The following is a 19157-nucleotide window of genomic DNA, read 5'->3' as shown; positions in this document are numbered from 1 at the left end:
TTTTTTTTTGTTTAAATCATTTTTATAGAATTTTCTGGCATCAAACATTGACAAGTCGGCAAATGAGTAGTGCAAAGGACACCCAAAGCTTCTACCTGGCTTCCCTCCCTTCCTTCCCGAGGGCGAGCCTCACGTCGATGTAAGAGAATGTGTCCATGAAGTTGGTTAAGAGCCCGGTTCCGGCCGACAATGTAGTCAAACAACCCCATCAACAACCAACTTTCCCTCCTACCCAAACCTCCCCGGCCCCCTGCCTCCCGTATCCCTCCCCGCGGTATGGTCAATAGGTAGCTATCAATCGTTATGAGGTATATATACAGTGTGAGTTTTAGGTTGAGGTCTCTGTGTCCCTCCTGAATTTGTCTGCCAGGCGAAGTACCCTGAGGTATTTTGGGCATGTGAGTTCGTTAAATTCATCCGACAGGAGAGAGACCAGGGGCTGCCACGTATCCAGGAAGGTGTCCCGTGTCTGAGTAAGGGAGGCTTGTATCCGCTCCATGCCCATTATGTACCAAAGCCTGTGAAGCCACCCCGTGGGTGTGGGTGATCTCTTGGTGCCCCATAGTGATAGGATATGTTATGTGGCTGCCCCCATCTGCTTCCCTCTGAGTGACTTGACGGGGAATGTGATTGCGTTGGGGAGACTTAACAGTGCATATGCTGGAAATCGGGGGATCTCTGTCTCAAAGTGCTTATCTATGTCACGTAGCACCTGTTCCCAGTACTCCTTTACGTCCGCACATTCCCACAGTATGTGAGTAAGTGTTCCTATTTGGCTGCACCCTCTCCAGCATGTCGGGTCCCGGCGCGGATTTCTCTGGTGTAATCGTGCAGGTGTCAGGTGCCAGTAATATGCTATCTTTACTGCTGATTCTTTGCTAGCTACGTTTCGGGCAGTGTGGTGGGCCCTGAAGTAAATGTCCATCGCTTTTGGCCCGCGGAGCGCGAGGTTGACGGGGGCGGGCGGAGCAATTTGTAAAGGTCCGTGATCACCTGTTTATCCGTCCTTTTCGTGTGGAGCCCTTTTCATAAGCTGTGAGATGTCTACTCTCGTGGGGCAACACCTCTCTTGCGGTAAGCCAGTGCCTGATCTGGAAGTATTGGAAACGCCGAATCTGGGGGAGCGTGTAGAAGTCTTGTAGGGTGTTTATTTGCATGAAGCCGTCAAGGTCGAAGAGATGACCAGCCGACTTGCACTCCGATGACCTCCATTGTTGGAACGACCCAGGGACCGTTCCTGGCTTAAAGGCCGGGTTATCAAACAGTGGCGTCATCGGGGATGGAAAGGTGGTGAGGCCATGTGTAACCGCTACCTTGTCCCACACTTGCATCACTGTTCGGGTGATGGGCGATCTCTTGAGATACGAGGGCCTGTCGGTGTGTTTCAAGAATGGAACCTTCCACAAGGACATTTGGCCCAATGCTCGGTCCTGAAATAGCCATCGTTTTTCTGATTCAGGTCGGCTCCACTCCAGAAGGTATCAGAGTTGCGTTGCTTGGAAGTACCGAAGTAGGCCGAGAACCCCTATGCCACCCTCCGATGTGGCGCGCGTGGTCAGGTCCCTGCGAAGTCGGGGTCTTTTACCAGCCCAGACGAATTGCCTTATGCTGTCTTGTAGTTTTTTGAGTAGTCCTATCGGCGGTGTCACCGGGATGGTTTGAAACAAGTATAAGACTTTTGGTAACAATGACATTTTGATTGCCGCTACTCGCCCCAGCCAAGAGGGTGGCTGCTGACGCCACCGTGTCAGATCACCCTGCAGTTGAGTGAGCAGGGTCGTGTAATTTTGTTCGACCGTTTGGGCTGTGCTTGGTGTCGGGGATATGCCCAGGTATGGCAACGACATACGGGATGATAGGCCTCCGTAGCACTGCCGACCGCGCTTAGCCATGCGGGCGTTCCGCCCAAAGGTAAGATCACGGATTTCTCGGCATTCATCTTGAAACCCGACACTTTTCCAAACGACTCCATCTCCGTCAGGAATGCTGATACCAACCTCGTTGGATCTTCTACAGCTGCGAGGATATCGTCCGCGTAATGACTTATGGTCTGCGGTTCCCCGCCAAACGGAATACCGACAATGGCCGGGTTATCGCTAACCTTCTGCGCGAAGGGTTCGATGTATAACGCGAACAGCAGGGGCGAGAGTGGGCACCCCTGCCTGGTGCCCCTTTGGATGTTAAATGGCTGGGAGCGCACCGCGCTAACTCTGAACGCCGCCTGGGGGGCCAATCGGTCCCCCACCCGAACCGCGCCAAGACTGAGTCAAGATACCCCCAATCCACCCTATCGAACGCTTTTTCCGCGTTGACCGATAGGAGGGTTGCATCCGAGTCGTTGACGTGGAACAGGCGTTTGGTATTGTCCGCACATTGCCTGTTCGGGATGAATCCGGCCTGGTCTGGCTCGATGATGCCTTGCAGACAGGGACCCAGTCGCGCCGCCAGTATGCCAGTGAATAGTTTGAGGTCCAGGTTAAAGAGCGAAATGGGCCTATTGGCCCCGCATTGAGATGAGTCCTTGCCCGGCTTGGGAAGGATCACGATGTTGGCCTCCAGCATGTCCTGGGGAATAGAGCCTTTACCTTGGAAGTAGTTAAACAGTCTGGCTAATAGCGGTGTCAATAGGGGGCAGAATGCTTTGTAAAAGCCCGCCGAGAATCCATCAGGTCCCGGAGCTTTGAGCGGTTTAAGGCGCGCAATTGCTGCAATAACTTCTTCCGTTCTGATAGGCGCATCCAGAGAGCCCCGGTTAGCCTCGTTGAGAGGTGTGATTTCCGCCTCCTCTAGGTAGGCCTCCACAGCCCCCTGTACGGGGGGGGGGGCTCTGCCACGTACAGGGAGGCAGAAAATGCCTAGAACGCCTCCGCGATCTGGTCGACCCTTGGGTTGTTTGCCCCTCTTGAGTCTGAATGGAAGAGACTTTGGAACGTAGGGTCTTAGCCTTGAGTTGGCTCGCTAGCAAGCGACCTGTTCTGTCGCCACCTACGTAATACGTGTGGCGTAAGCGTAGAGCCGCGAATTCTGCTCTGTCCAGGTCTAGGCTCGCCAACTGGGCCCTAGCTGCTTTAAGCTGACGCCACATCCTGGGGGCCCCGGTTCTGCTATGAGCCCGTTCCAACTCAAGCACCTGCACAGAAAGGGACTGTCGCTTGTCTCTACATTCCCTGGCTTCCGTAGCGGCCACTGCGATTAAGTCTCCCTGCACCACCACCTTAAGTGCACCCCACATCGCTGTCAGTGGGACCTCAGGGGTATCGTTCGTGCGCAGGTATTCTGTGATGGGGTCGTGGAGCTGTTGTGTGACCCCTTTGCGCTGCAAGAGGGTTTCCTTGAGGCGCCATCTGCCTTTCTGCATCGCGATTCGTGGGACTCGCATGTGTGTCATGAGAGCGTCGTGATCGGAGAGTGCTGCCGGAAGAACCTCGATGTCTTCAACCAGAGGGGCCAATTCTGTGTTCCCAAAGAAGTGATCAATTCGAGCATACGTGTGGTGTAAGTGTGAATAATAGGTGTATCCAGGAGTGGTGGGTGATGTCTTCTGCATAGATCTACATACCCCCTATCCGCTAGCAACTGACCCCCTTCAACAGAGATCGCACCTGTAAACCCAAATCAGTGGCCCGACCTGTCCCTGTTGGAGTCCATCACTAAGTTAGTGTCTCCACCCACCAGTATGGATTTGGTATTGGATGCTAGTGCATCTGCTAGAGCTCCTTTAAGAAATAGTCCTTGTTTAGAGTTTGGAGCATAAAGTGACCCCACGACCACCGCTAACCCACCTATCTGGATGTTGTAAGCTAGGAATCTCCCTTTAATTTTGGCAACTTTGTCTCCTACCTGCCCTTTGAAAGGCCGCGCCACTAGAAGGGCCAGCCCAGCCTTTTTCTCAGGTGTTGAAGAGTTGTATTGGAACGGGAAGGCCCTGGAGCGCATCTTGTGCCAGTCTTTGGGGAGCAGGTGAGTTTCTTGAAGTAGGCACACTTCTGCCGCAGAATTCTCTAGGTAAGACAAGACGGCCCTGCGTTTGATGGGGTTGTTAAGCCCCTTAACATTCAAGGTAAGAACCCTTAACGTGGAGTCCGCCATATGTGGAAGTTGTAGGGTTGCACTGTATGTCAAGAGGTCTCCGGACTCCAAGTCCATTGTTACCCTGTCTCGGATGTACCAAACGGGGAGTTCCCCCCATTCCCCAGAACTGTCCCTCCCCGAACACCCTCCTCCCCCCCAGCCCACCCCCCAGCAACCCCCATCCCCAACCCCAACTGAAACTCCCGACCCATAGACCCCCTCCTCCACCACCCCCAGTCCCCCAGTCCCCCTCCCCTAACCCAACTGAAAACCCAACATTGTCACAGTCCCAGGCCTATCCGTATACAGTTCAGGCCTATGGAGTCTTTACGTGGAGGAGTGTGTGGCGGTGGCGACCTCTTCGCCCCCCCATCCCCCCAGACCTGCTGATCCTGAAGCAAAGAAGAAACCCCCTTACTGATTACTGCAGAAGCCAGTGCGCCAGGGCAAGGTGCATGTCCCAGGCGCTTAATCCGACGTCGCCGTGTCCTTGGATACCTCCTCGATGGCGGCTGCCTGCTCCTGCGCCACCGTCGCTTGATCCGGTTTGTGGAGCACGTTCGGCGAGTGTCTGCGCTCCACCCGCTGCCATCCGTCTCTTGAGGGCCGTGGTGAACTCCTTTGCCAGGGTCGTTCCGAGGGACCTTCCGAATGCGTGTCGCCGTCATTGTCTATGCCCAGCAATGCGCAGTTGTCCCGCAGAGATCTAAGTTGTTGTAGGACTCCGTTCCACTTGAAGATTAATCAGAAGGGATGGCCCCATGTGTAAGGAATTCCCTTATCCCGCAGCAATGTGGTGGCTGGTTTGAAGGCCTTGTGCTTTTGCAGGGTGATGGGCGAGAGATCTTGGTACAGTGCTTCTGGATGGGCATGGTAAGCGGAGGGGTTGTTTTGTGCGGGCCACCTGGAGGATGCGTTCCTTTAATGGAAAGTCAGGAAGAAACGCCAGGATATCCAGGGGGGGGCGGGTGCTCGGCGCGCCAATCCGACCCTGTGCGCCCAGTCGATGCGGATATCAAAATCCTCCCCTTCGCCCAAGATATCCCTGAACAGGCCCTGCAAGAAGAGGGAAACATCAGTCCCTTCCGCCTTAAGTGGCACGCCCCGGACCTGTATATTATTTCTGCGGGAGTGGTTCTCAAGGTCCTCCGTGTGCGCTTACAAGTCTACCTGCTGTTCTCTGAGACGTACCACTTCTTGTTGCAGCTGCCTCACTTCTAGTGTGGTCAGCGTCTTCCACTGCGGCCACCCGCTCCCCCAGGCCATCCACGTCACGCCGAAACTCTCCAGCCATGTCCTGCTTTAATGTCTGGAAGTCTTCGTGTAATGTGTTGAAAAGGGTCTCCAGAAACGATTTAGTGATGGGTGCCCCGTCTTCCTCTTGCCCCGGCGCGCCCTTCGCCGCCACCAGGGTCGTTGGGCTCATCTCTCCCTTCTGGGCTCCTTTAGCCAGCATGTCCGTGATCGTGCGGCCTCCTCTGCGGGACCCCAACGTCATGGTAGCCGCGTCAGTCAGCCCGAGGGGCCGCGAACTGCACCCCACCACTAAAGAAGCTGTCTCTGAGTGGGCGCGCTCTACACCCGACAGAACCGTTGGCTCACACCCTGGCTGAGCAAGGGCAACACGCCTTCATTGGCGTCACTAAGGCCCGGTTGGAATGGGCCCCCTCGCCATTCCCCGTCTTAGGACTCATAGCAGCTGGAAATCTGGGGACCCTGATAATGGCAATGGATCCCTGTCGTGTACTCGTCGAGCCCCACCTCGCCAGGGCCGGCAGATGATCTTGGGCGGAGCGGGCACCCCCGCTAGGCCCAGAGGTCTTGTGTGCAACCTGGCGCTGTTGTGCCGGCGTCTGCTGCCACGTTCGCCGCAGCCCGCTAGTGTCTCCGACCGCCCCGCCTCAGGCACTGTCCATTGGCAGCTGTCGCCGGGATGTGAGGCCCGGTGTGGTTCCTGATTCCCCCTTCTGGTGCACTTCGTGTGGTTTTCTCAGCCTGGGCCCGCCCACGACCTTCACCCGCAGGCCCCGAAACCCGGGGCTCAATTTTCGCGGCCCCTAGCCGGGCTCCAACGCAGCCCGCCGGGGAGCGCGCCGCAGATGTCTGCCGTTGCTCGAGGCGGCCGCCTCTAGTGTCGGATCCACGGGCCTGAGGTGTGGTCCCGTGCTGGTGCGCTGGTGTCAAGCGGCCCATTGATAGCACCCCTGGAAGTCCCTGGCCTGCAGAGCGGGCCCCGCCGGCTACGCCCCAAAGCCTGGGGCTCAATTTTCGCGCACTAGCCCCGGTGCTGGCTGACCTGGTCTCAGTGGTCCGCGGGTGACTGCGACCGTCACCCGTCTTCCACTGGGCTCCTGGGGCTGTCGCCTGTGATACAGCTGCCTCTCGGGCAGCCTCCCAATCCTGGCGTGAGAGTGGCTTCCCATGGTGGGTCCGTAGGCTGGGGGTTCCAGTTTCGCGCCCTCCGGGCGGGCGCCTTCTCGATTCACCGGAGGGTGGCCCGCTCCGCTCCGTCGCCGCCTGGGGCTGCCTCCACCTCACTGCCCCGCAGCCGCTCCCGGCAACCACTCCTCGGCTCCTCTGCGTGCAACTGCTGCACCGGCGGGGAACCGCGCCCGTCAATCCGCGACCTCAGCCACCATGACACTGCAGGCCGGTCGCGTTGCGTGGCGGACGGGACCCCGCGGCAATTCAGGTGCCTCCACTCGCCGCGTTTGCGGAGCAGGCCAGCGAGTCCAACACCTCTGTAGCCCCGCCGGCCCTGTTTCGGGGATCTCAGGTGCTGTTAATAGGTCTGGGCGAGGACTCGGGCCGGGAGCTTCACAGACCCACGTCTGTCTCGGTCGCCATCTTGGCCACTCCGGAAATAAACTTTTTGAAGATGATATTGCTGAGTCACTGTTAGGCTAAATTTGTGCCAGATGATTAGATCTAGCATATTTTCCATTTAAAAAAAGTCTCTCAATTTAACGATTCCCTTTAATGCTGCTACCTTCAGTTGCCCATCCCATAGCCTGACCTAGTTTGACTCGCCCTCCATGGGGTTAGTAATTTGAAGGTTAATGAATGTGTTGTTCTTCGTAAAACTACATTACCTCGTCACACGTACCAACATGTTGCCATTTTTTTAAGTCATGGAAATAATTTTCATTCATATCGCAACTAGTTAATGTGTTTACGCCCTATTTCACTGCTGTTTGGATGTAGGCCATGTAGTGTTGCTTCAATGCTCATTGTTTATTTAATTAATCCATGTGTAAGGTCTATTATGCAACAAAGAAATAGCCCGTATACAATTATTGATCCATTTTTGCATAATTATAGGGCACTCCTGTATAAAGAAAACTTTTAATTGGTTGCAGGTCAGTCATTTCAAATTGTAGTCCTTAACATTCACTGTTTCAAATTTGAATTCCTACTTTTTTAGGTACTAGATATTTGAAATACATTTTCTTTTTGCTCAGCAGTTCCAGAAGTATACCAGCACCAGACGAATTGTGGATATTACCTGAGACTTATGCTCCTGAATGGCATAGACGCAGTTACCTGCTAAGCGAGACTGGCAATGGCACCACCATAAAAGCCAATCAGGAGCATGATGCTCTATGGAAACCACATTATTTTAAATGCCAGTCACTTCTAAGCATTTTCTACACATGGTTGAAAACACAATTACACATTTTCTTTCCTCATCTTTAGTTTGTTGATACATTTTCTACATTTTAAGCGATTACAGATTATGAAAGATTGTTAGATAAAGAAGGTACATGCATAGATGTTCAGACTACTTAAAGGTACATTGTGTTAAAGATATAACGGGTCATCATGGTCGCCTCAATCATTGTGGCATGGTGTTGGAATACAAATGTGATGGATTGTCACATGAGATGACATTTGTTTCAAACTTTATCGCAACTCCATATTTTCGTTTACACATCTATGGCCCAAGGAATACATGATCCAGGATCATCTTTAGGAATCTGAAAAATAATTAAAAAAAACATTAAATACTTTGAGTAACAATGTCAAAAACTGGGACTATCTGTATTGCTGCGAAGTGGAAAACCCTTCAGACAGGTTGACTGGTCACCTTTCTGTTGCTTTTTGTTGCATTTGGCTGTAAATTGGTTCTAATGAGGTGAAACATTTGCCCAGATAGTGTTAGCATGTGTGAAATGTCAAAATAATAAAGCAATACTATAACGAAATGTGCAACTTCATGCCTCATAACTTGCCTTTTCTTGTTGCATAATTCAACCCTGCTGCATAATTTAGTCCTCTCCTGACACATAATTCCAGCGGGCCTGACTATGGCGCAAGGCAGAGGTGGGTGAACCAATAAATTAACAGGGACAGTTGAGCCTGTACATGAGCTGAGCCTTGAAAATATGAGGCATGTCAATAACCTGTCCTGGAACACCCTCCCTACCCACATACGGCAGACCCAAGACCTACTCGCCTTCAGAAGACTCCTCAAGACCTGGCTCTTCGAGCAGTAGCAGCACCCCCCCTCCCCTCAGCGCCTTGGCACCCTCATGGGTAAGTAGCGTGCTTTACAAGTACTCTGATTGACTGATTGAATAATGCAGCACAGATTATGTTAGACTATGGTAGGGTGTCTTCAAGATTCAAAAAGCTAAAACACACAGTTGCACCTCATCAAGGTACATCAAATGATATGCAAAGTATGTAAAAGTAAGACTTTGTAAACATGAACTGAGAACCGTTCCTGATTTACAGGGCCTCTTGGTGCGACGCCTGCCACAAAAAGGTACGTTTTCCTGCTTCCCTTTTGTTATATATTTTGGTCCTTAAGGTAAGAGCACGCTCCAAGGGATTTCAAAGTTGGGGCATGTACGGTCTAACAACTATTTGAAGTCCTTGGAGTAGCTGTCAGCTAAATGCACTCTGCACAAGTCCCAATGTTATTAGTATTTACAAATGAGCAATGCTCTGTGTGCATTGAAAGATACACTTGAGACTTGGTAGAAAGGGTATTTTCAGCGCATCCATGTCACTGATCATTAACACTAATGAGCCACTAAAAGATCTGAGAAACTGATAGAAACATGAACTAAGCAACCTTGAAGAAAGGACTGGACAGAAGTCAAAATGGCCTCAAGATGTCTGGCAATTTCTTAGCTCCTCAAGATAATATAATTCAAGAATTTTCATAGAATCAACTATGGTCCCAAGAAACTCTAGCACTTGGGGAGAAATCGTCATCCAAGCTTCCCACAATGCAATTCTGCTGTGGGTAACATTGTTCATATGCTATGGGAATACCCCACAGTGGTATGATACCGCAGCCAAATACACAAAACACTGGAAGTGATAGTGGGACAATCGACAACTCTACACAAAGCAGTGATCCTTGCTGTAAGGGGGGAGTGGGAGGTTACGTGTGGATCCTACACTCTGGCTGTCATGGGAATGATGGTCACCCAAAGACACATTACACGCCACGGAATTTGAGATGTAGCCCTACCATATGGAGAGTTGCTGAGAGGCGTAAACTACTCTGCAAAAGTGGAAGAGATGGTGTACAACGCAATAGGCAAGACAGAAAGTATCAGAAGATCTTGGAACCATGGTGGTGCAACTTCCAAAATGTACTTCCCGATATAGTACTTTATGGTGTAACTTTAAAACACAACACTATTGCTGCTATACTGTACATTATGAGTCAGTATGAGGCATGTCATAATGAAGCTTATGTGTTTTGTACGTGCTTTGTTTGCCTAAAACTTTACCTAAAGAGTTATGAAAAGTAAGATTTATAGCGAGGAAACGCATACGATCAGTACTCAGTGTAGGGAAATGCTACAGTTGGGCACAATGTTTATTCTGGTATCACCACATATCAGTGGAAAAACATGGAAGTCCTTCACCTCCCTTTGAGTAAGGTTACATTTTCACATAGATTACTTAAATACGTGGATAGTGACTGTGCGGATCACATTTCCCAGAGATCAAGTTGACTGTGACAAAAACCTGCTCTTGGAATGCTTCAGCTATTCACCACCATATGTTGTGCTTGACTCCGCCTCTTTAGGCACCTCCATCCTTACAGCTGATCCATCTGCTGGGCCTGTCTGTGAGGAGCATTCAGCACCAGTTGGCAACTGGGGGTTAATATACTACAAAATGTACATATTCTCCTGCCAGAGTCCTCTCAATCTCTCCACAGTCCCTTCACTCTCCATTCCCAGGAATTATGATCTCTTATGCAGTCATCTGTTGTATCTTATGTCTTCCTGCTGCTCAACTAGAATGCATGTGATGTGGAATGTCGGATGAATGGAATGTTAGAGGATTGTGAATGTCAGTTGGGTGAGGGCTGAGCAGCAGGACAGATGCTCCTGATGGGGTTATCGTTTTATCTTATTAACAAGTTACTTTCATTCATCCGACATTCCACATCACATGCATTCTAGCAGAGCAGCAGGAAGACATAAGATACAACATCATCACTAATCTGCAGCTTATTATCCAACTTAAGAAACGTATCTGACCTCCCTTGAAGCTCTCCCCCACCTCCTCTTTCACAGTATGGGTATTATTTGGGTTAATCACGTCACTTCTCTAACCATTAGCCTTATTGGGAGTGCCATGGACATGTGCTGGCCACTCTGACACCACCCTGAGATCTCTGGGATGCCAAGGGTGGTGGTTGGAGGATCTTTTCGCGTGTGCATAGAAAGCCAGAGGCCAAGCTGTTTCCAGCGGTGGTTCAACAAAGCAACAAAAGGAAACTTCAAAAGCCTGACTTAGCTGCGTTCAGTAGTGCCAGTCCATGCATAATAATATTGCAATATCTAGATTTACTTCAAGGTTTGAACCATTTCCCTCAGGAGAATAGAGGCTATTAATGGGGTATGTTAAATGCATGCATTATCATTGCATTAGGTACCATAGCTGTGAGGTGATCTCCGCAAGCCATCCGAACTCGCTCTGGGGTCAGTGGGCTGTTGAGTGTGAGAGCCGGGCTTAGCCCCCTTTCTTTTCGTGCAGCCACCACAGCATCTTTTAGAGCAAAGTAGACTGAAGAACCCAGGAACAAAGCCGGCTCACCAATGCCCTGGAGAGAAAGAGAGAAGGTTAAGAATCAGCTACCAGACAGCAGTTCAAAAGCAGGTACAAGCTGAATGCCAATAACCAACACAGTCTGTGCCCTAAAGTTTCTTCATTTATAAATTAATGTTGGCAGTTAAACCGTGCCCAGGATAATCTACTCCCCTCTGGGAAATCAAGAGCAGATGTTATTGAAAGCCAGTCAGCATGGAATGTACCATAAAACCTTTTGAATCTGAGATTGCGCTTGTGGTCACTCAACACATTCTCGTTGACATTAACCAGTCTCATAATGTAGTTCATAAAATCCACCCTTCACCCTTGCTGCCTTTGCCGTAATATTATTTTTGGTCTCTATGAGGTGTAGAGCTCCTGCTTGTAATATTACAACTTTTTTTGCAAAATTCCCCACAATATCAGTAAAGCTAAGCATCTGAGCACCTACAGGAGTGGAAACTATGCAGTTACGGGACACATTTACGAAACTGTAAATTCCGCCATAATGGTGGAATCTCCAGCATTGTAAGGGAGATAAAATGGTTTTCTGCCCACACACTGCAGTGATTAGGACGTTAACAGTACACAGTGCTTATATGTAGAGAACCCTGCCTACCTTTGGCCACGGATTTCCGGGTGCTCTAGTGATTTGAAGACCTGACCTTTTGACTGTTGTGTTCCCATCTTCTGTTTAATGTGTGTCAAAGACAGCTTTGAGAAATAATCAAAAGCTGCAAACTAAAACATCTGGGGCCATCTTACAGAAGTGCCAGGTGTTTGCACCCTCTGTGTGCGCCCTAGAGGCACTTTAGTATTACAGAAGCGGTCACAAACTCTTGTGCAGCCCCTTCTGTAATGCAGATCGCACTGGTGCATATTTAGCGCCATGCTGTCATTAGAGAGCGTTCCCTCATGTGCATAGGGGTGTGGCCCCATGCAAAAGAGGGAATCTTCCTGCCGTTGTGTCTGTGCTGTATTACCGACATGGGCGCAGAGGCAGACATGCCTTTAGGAGGCGCACTGAAAGTGCACCACAAAAAGGTGGCACACTTTCAGTGCGCCTCCTAAAGGCAGCCCTCTGGAGGGATGAAAGGGAGTTCTAAGGACCCTCCAGGCATCCCCTTGCAGGTGGGTGAAGTGACTCACTGCACCTGTCTGCAATGGGTCTCTAATTCCTCATAAAAGAGCAGATGGGTTGCTGCCTGCACAGAGAAACACGGACCAGCTTTCAAAGAGCCGTTCTGTATTTTTCTTAAATGCGCTACCCTGGGGGCAGCTCGAGTTCGTGGCTGCCCTGAGGGCACTGCGTTCAACATAATATGGCGCACTTTCCCTGTCTGCACTCAGCACACCTGCTTAAAGGTGCGCAGTGGCGTAAACAGGAAAAGTGTGCCCTATCTGTAATCGGGCCCCAAAAGGGCTCCGATACCACAGTCCTTAGTGCATGCCAGGGCCTGTATTACAGAAGTGTCCCAGGGGCGCAACAGGCTTTAACTCCCACTTTGTGTGGCCCCAGGGCACTTTGGTATTACAGAAGGTTTTGCAGACGCTTGTGCGGCCCCTTCTGTAATACAGATAGTGCTTGCTCACATGTTGAGATGGCACTATCTCAAGAGGGAGTTCCCTTATTCGCATGGGGGAGTGGCCCCATGCAAATGAGGGATTCTCTTTGCCTCTGCGCCCGCGCTGTATTATTGCTGCTGGCACTGACACAAAAAGGTGGCACACTGTCAAGTGCGCCCCTGATGGCAGCCCTCTGTAGGGGGTACTATGGACCCCAGACATCCCCTTTCAGTTGTGTGCAGTCACTGACCTCACCCTCCTGCAAGGGGATCTCTCTCCCCTCTTTAAAGTGCAGACGGGTGCCACCTCCACATTGAAACATGGAGCGGCTTTGAAGCAGCTGCTCCATATTTCACTTGAATGTGCTGCCCGGAGGGTAGCACGAGTTTGCAGCTGCCCTGAGGGGAGTATATTCAACCTCATAGGGAGCACTTTCCCTGTTTGTGCATGGTGCACCTGTTTGAAGGTGTGCTGTGGCGCAAACAGGGAAAGTGAGCCCCAGATGCAATAGTGCCCCAGGATCCTTATTACTCCGGGATGCTCCATCACTGACTCCTGTTCCTTTCCAGTCACTGAATGCCTGAAATGGTGGTTGACACAAAATACACTCACACAGAAGACAAACAGCATCACTTGGGCATTGTGAGGCTTGGCTCCTTTGCCTTTCTTCTGCCATCTTTAGTTTCAACCAACCGTAATGTATGATTCTGATAGGACAACCTTCAATACTCAAATAATCAGCGGTTTAAAACTGATGAAACTACTAACGCCTTTTTAAAAAAAAACTAATTTTATTGGTTTTCATCATCATGCAACATCAAACAATTATATTGAATGCAATAAATGTCTCTTTATGTGCTTGCCAAAGAAATAATAGCTGCTAACAAAAACTATATAATCTCATTTGCAATGCCCACCTACCTCCCTCCATCGTGCCCCTAAATTACACAACACATGTTGGTTACAGTTGAGATAACATCATCTCAGTGTGATCAGTCCCAAAGAACCTTCAACTTGTGTTGAAGAACCAGTGGTGTCCTATCGGATCACCAATCCCAACAATCTCTACCCAACAAAAATCTAAATAAGCAATGATCTCTAGGAAGTCCCTCAAGATGCACCCAGAGATGAAAGTTCTGGGTTTGTTACAAAGTTTGCCAGCACCTACCAGGCTCTGGCCATATCTACTGACCCTTGGCCACATCTATCCTCTCGGAGCAGCCCTGCACTTTCATAGCCCTCTCGTCGTTCTAGTTCTCCATATCACCACCTGGTGTTCCTCTGGGGCTTTCCAATTCCTTGTAATTTCCCGCTTTGCAAGAATACAAGCTAGGGTCCTTAAACCTACTTTGGTTTTAGCAGTATGTCAAAACCAACTTAGTAAGCAGTGTTCTGGATGGCAGGGGACCTTCCTCTCAATGACCTCAGTGAGCACACTAGTGACTGCCTCCCAGTAGGCAGTGAGTGTTCGACAATAGCAGATCGCATGTATAAATTCTTCTCCTACCGGGACACTTCGCACTCATTGCATGAAAATATCTATTTATACACCCAGGGGTGAGATATGCCCTACGTATAACATAGAAATATATACGTTTAAAAAAGGTATTTCTTGAGATTCGTGTACTCTCTCCAATATACCCGACCAATCATCTTCGGGTATGAGGTTCCCCAGGTCTTCCTCCCAAAACTTGAAGGGGCGGCAACATGCCCTCCCTTATCATCTTATATAGGAAGGTGACAGCTTTAATGGTCCCCGATGACGTAACCATATATTGACAGCTTTTGTGATGTGAAGGTTCTGACATGCCCGCACCCCAGTGTTTACGTATTGCAGCTGTCACAGCTCCATGGAGCAGAAAGTGGCCCGGAGGCAGATCATGCCCAAACAAGCCACTGAGGATGTACGCTCCGGCAGCCACCCACTCCGACAGTCCTCTCCAGTTACCCTCATGTGGCAATACCTCTAGCAGATCCATGGAAATATGAGGTGAGTACAGGACTTTTTGCACGTGTTTTCTGAAGGCATCGAGCCCAACATCGCCGCAGCACCTGAAATTCGATGGTATGCCCCTCATTAGGGCGCCTGAGCCTTATTAGCACTCAGATCGATTGGTGAAATTCAGGGACAAAAGGACCCAACTCCCGCCCAGATGTCAGTCTGCCTGCCAACCACTGCATCAGCCGTTGGAGCTGTGTCGCCAGATATTCTCATTTATAGTCAGGAACTGCAGACCCTCCATCCCCTACCGGTCTCTGCAACGTGGCCAGGGCTACTCATCTGCGGCCCCATGCCCAGATAAAAGCAATGATAAGTGAATCACTCTCTAGAAACAGCGTCCGAGGAACCTACACTGGCAGTACCATGAACAAATATAATAGGCGGGGTGCGCAATTCTTTATCAATAGTGCAATGCGGTCCGCAACTGAGAGGGGGAGCGTCTTCTAAAAGTACATGCTCGCTCTGAGAGCCCAGAGCGCCTTCGCAACATTCCCCTCAAGCAAGTCAATTTCATTGTGGAAGATCTGTACCCCCAAATACTGCAAACATCGGGGGTCCCATTGCTGAACCATCAAACCCCCACCTGAGGGCCACGATCTGCCAACGTAGGAAACACGCATAATTTCTGCCAATTAACTCTCAGCCCAGAAATCAATCCGAATTGCTCCAGTAGTCCTCAAGTGCCTGCAAAAGACGTATTTTGTAAAAAGATCAGAAGGTCATCGGCATTTAGTGCAATGTGGTGGGCTCAACCACCTACCTCCATGCCCTGATAAGCATTCCTGATCCTGGCGTAGAAAAAAGTTCTGCAGAAATGTTCATAATAAGGAACATTTTCAGCACTTGAAGGAACCTTTTATGCACTTTACATTTCTACCATTTAAAAAATTGCTGCCAATTTCAGTTATAAATATGGCCTTGCATCTACCAGCCACTGGGAATAAGATTCTTGCTGTGTGTAAATGAAACACTTTGAAATGGGAGAAATTTCAACCGAGCATTAACTTCATGTTTATATGCATTACATACAACTCATCATTTTAATGTTCTCCCATGTCAAAGAGTTTCTACCAACAGCAGGCGTATTACTCCCTGTGGCCTGTAGACATGGTGCCATATTTATGACAGGAAAATAAAGTCATTTGTTTAAATATGAGGAATTTAAAGTGACAAAACATGCTTCATAGAACATTAGGACATAATTGGCTTAATTTGAAGTAGAGAAAAACATTAAAACAATGTTTCATAGAAACATTTTCTTCACGTTAAATTTCTCGAATTGAAAAGAAAATTACTGTATTTGTCAGATACAAATGTGCCACTGTGTCTACCAACCACTGAGAACAAGATGCCTGCTGTTTGTAAATGTGGCACTTTGAAAGGGGAGAACATTAAAATGAAGAGTTAACTTAATCATTAAGTTAACTCTTCATTTAAATTTTCTCTCATTTGAAAGCATTCAGAAATATCATTTTGTTCTCATGCTCCAATATTGAATTGACAACTACTTTTATTTAAGAGTTAAATACCTCAGTGCTTCAGTTGTAAACATCTGTAACCCACATGGGTCATAAATCTGACTGCTACTTATAAGGCTGTGCTATCTGCAGCCTGATAATAATGTAAATGAGCATAGCCTTTCCTTAACTTTAAACGGAATATGCAACAACTATTTATTGCAGTTCTTAGTTAAAAATGAACTCAAGACTGGGAGCTACTCTGAAGGTTTCTGCAAGCTACTGGTAGATCGCAAACGACTGTTTGGAGACACCTGGCTTAGGGTGCTAACATTATTTAAAACTTGACAGGATATGAGCAATAAGGCCTTCAATTTGTGCCCGCTTCTTTCACTCAACACAGACAGACAAACAGACCCATTGTCACTGTATACTTTGTGCCCATTCGTGACAGCAGGCAGAGCTAACATTCAAAAGATTCTGATTGGCTGAGCCTATCTTACCATTCCAGGGGCTGATGTCATACAACGGGCAAGACCAAACCACCTTTCAATTTACAGTGATATAATCTTTGCCCTGACATTAATTATACTTAACAGGCTCAATTAAAACCTGTGATATAGATCATTGTTCTTCATTTAAAAGTTGGCTGAGACATATTTAGGTATACAAATACATTTACAAAAAAGGAGCAGTCGCCAGTGTATCCTACCCAGAAATGGATTTCCAAGTCATTCACAGTGGTAACTAGAAGGTATTTGAACTAGATAGAATTGAAAATACTATCTAGTGTCTCTGCCAACTATACCAAAAGTCACTCACCTGATTTGGAACTGACTACTCCTGAGGGTTGATTCTATAATGTGAGATTCTCTAAACACCAAGGAACCTCCTCAGATGTACCGGTCCTGCTAATGTTCTTTGGCGTCTACCATAATGTTGCTCACAAATATTTTCATATTGATGGAGCATCCAAAAGAGGTAATAAGAGAAGGCCTGGGAGGAATTGAAATGACGACAGCGTAAAGTGCGTCATTTCAGGAATTTTGTGTTACGTCCCAAAATTACGTCTTTACACCACGTTGCTTGTTAATTATGCTGCTGTTGCTGACAAAAGTAAAGTACGAGGCGCAGGAACATTTGAAACAACAAGTACGTGACCGGCTGTTGTTCCTGACAAATGTGTTTTTCGTGGGTGATTTTTTAAATAACAATCAAATATTGATGCGAGGATGCCTTCAGGAGAAATAAGAATGCTAAATGGCGGGTTTGCATTTTGGTATTTTTTTCAAAATATTGCATAATTACGCAAAAGCAAATTAAATACATTTTGTGCACTTCTAAAGAAAGCTACTTTAGCAATTCATCAGTATTGTCTCTGAAACCAAGCACATCTTTATCACCATTCATCCTCCTATAAAATATTACAGAAAGCAGGATATGTGAACCATTTGTAAACCAGAAGGATGGCATTTCTCAATCTGTGTTACAGGAGGTGGCCGGTGGAAATGGGCTCACCGCCCACTCCAACAAGCACAGTTAAAAATCTGGGAGTGAAGTGGGAGGCAGATCTCTCTTTTTCGCCCAACTCCAGCAGGTGACAGCCTCATGTTTCAGCAAATTGAGAAATTTGCGGACATTTTTACATCTGTTGCCGGAGAAATGCCACCGGGTCATAGTCCATGCCACTGTGACATCTAGGCTGGACTATGCAAATGGCCTTTATTTGAGCTTACCAGCGTACCTAGTCAAAAGACTACAGATGGTAGAGAATGCGCCTGCGAGACTGATTAGACACGTTCCGTTACGCAATCACATCTCACCGCATATCAAAGAACTGCACTGGCTGCCGGTGACTAAAAGAATCAAGTTTAAGGTTTTAACCATAGCATTCCGGTCAATCCATGGAAATTGTCCCAGTTACCTGAAACAACGACTACGCCCCTATAAGCAGAATCGTTCACTGAGGTCCAATTCACAAAACCTGCTTTGCACCCCACGAAATAAGAAAGCTCGGCTAGGCAGAAGATCTTTCACGGTTGGGGTGTCCAAACTAGGGAACGCTCTGCCTAACTACATGCAACATATTAACTCTGAACCACTTTTTAGGAAAGCTGCGAAAATGTGGCTCTACAGTCTTGAATAACGTCGTGGAGTTTGCTGTGTGTGTTATCTATGCAGACCACCTGTTGCTATAGCGTCGGGACACCTCTGACGGAGGTAGCTGTTCGCGCTTTACAAGTGTCAGTATTCTTATTCTTATTTTTATTCTTATTCTTATTCTTATTCTTATTATTAAGGAACGATATGTATAGCAGATTTCTGAAACACTTGTAACTAACCTGTCTTTAATAGGAAAGTTAACCATGCACTTACTTTGGAGGAGTAGAGTGCGCATGGATTCGGCGACGAGGTCAGCAGAAAGACCTTAAACTGCTCAGGAATATCACATACGGATGGGATTTTATACTGTCCAGGCCCACGTGTGTACAGGACTCCACCGGGAGAGAATCTTAGCTCTTCCATTGTAAAAAGTCCAAGGCCTTGAACAAAAGCCCCTTCGATCTTTGAAAGAGAAAAATTTGCACTATTGTAATTTAAGACATCAGGCAATATTAAAATAAAATCTCACTTTTAAAATGTTAACCTTTCAGTTTGTTCAAAGGCAAGTTTACATCCATAGGCAAATGTGGCACATGGTCAAGAAATGCAGGCATCATAAATGGAACAGCTTGGCCACGCAGGCACAGGGACTTAATACAAGGCAGATTAACTCAATTAGTGTTCTTGACAGGATAGTTTAGGCCCATTTTTAAATATTATATAGTCAAGTTAGGACATCAACTTTTAAGCTTATTTGGGAGCTGCCTGGCTATAGCTACACCGGAGCCTCGTACCAATATATACTGCATGCACAGATTGGCAACGTCGCTATTAGTAACCATGCAAGATCCTTCAATGTGGACAATGCTAAAGAGCATTCATTACCCAAGGTC

General features: G+C 48.1%; 1 protein-coding gene across 1 annotated transcript in view; it reads right to left on the bottom strand.

Moving 5' to 3' along the window:
• Window positions 1-7284: 7284 nt before the first annotated feature.
• Window positions 7285-19157, bottom strand: part of AOX1 (aldehyde oxidase 1) — a 504603-nt gene continuing 492730 nt past the window's right edge. The window contains exons 33-35 of the mRNA XM_086955224.1: window positions 18538-18726; window positions 10982-11149; window positions 7285-8048 (exon numbers count right to left, since the gene is read on the bottom strand). Coding sequence (XP_086811350.1) covers window positions 7998-8048; window positions 10982-11149; window positions 18538-18726 — 408 coding nt within the window. The 3' untranslated portion in view covers window positions 7285-7997. The remainder of the gene's footprint in view (window positions 8049-10981; window positions 11150-18537; window positions 18727-19157) is intronic.

The sequence above is a fragment of the Lissotriton vulgaris genome, chromosome 2_1 (assembly GCF_964263255.1).
Source record: "Lissotriton vulgaris chromosome 2_1, aLisVul1.2, whole genome shotgun sequence".
NCBI lineage: Eukaryota > Metazoa > Chordata > Amphibia > Caudata > Salamandridae > Lissotriton > Lissotriton vulgaris.
This window is presented reverse-complemented; position numbering and strand designations above follow the sequence as displayed.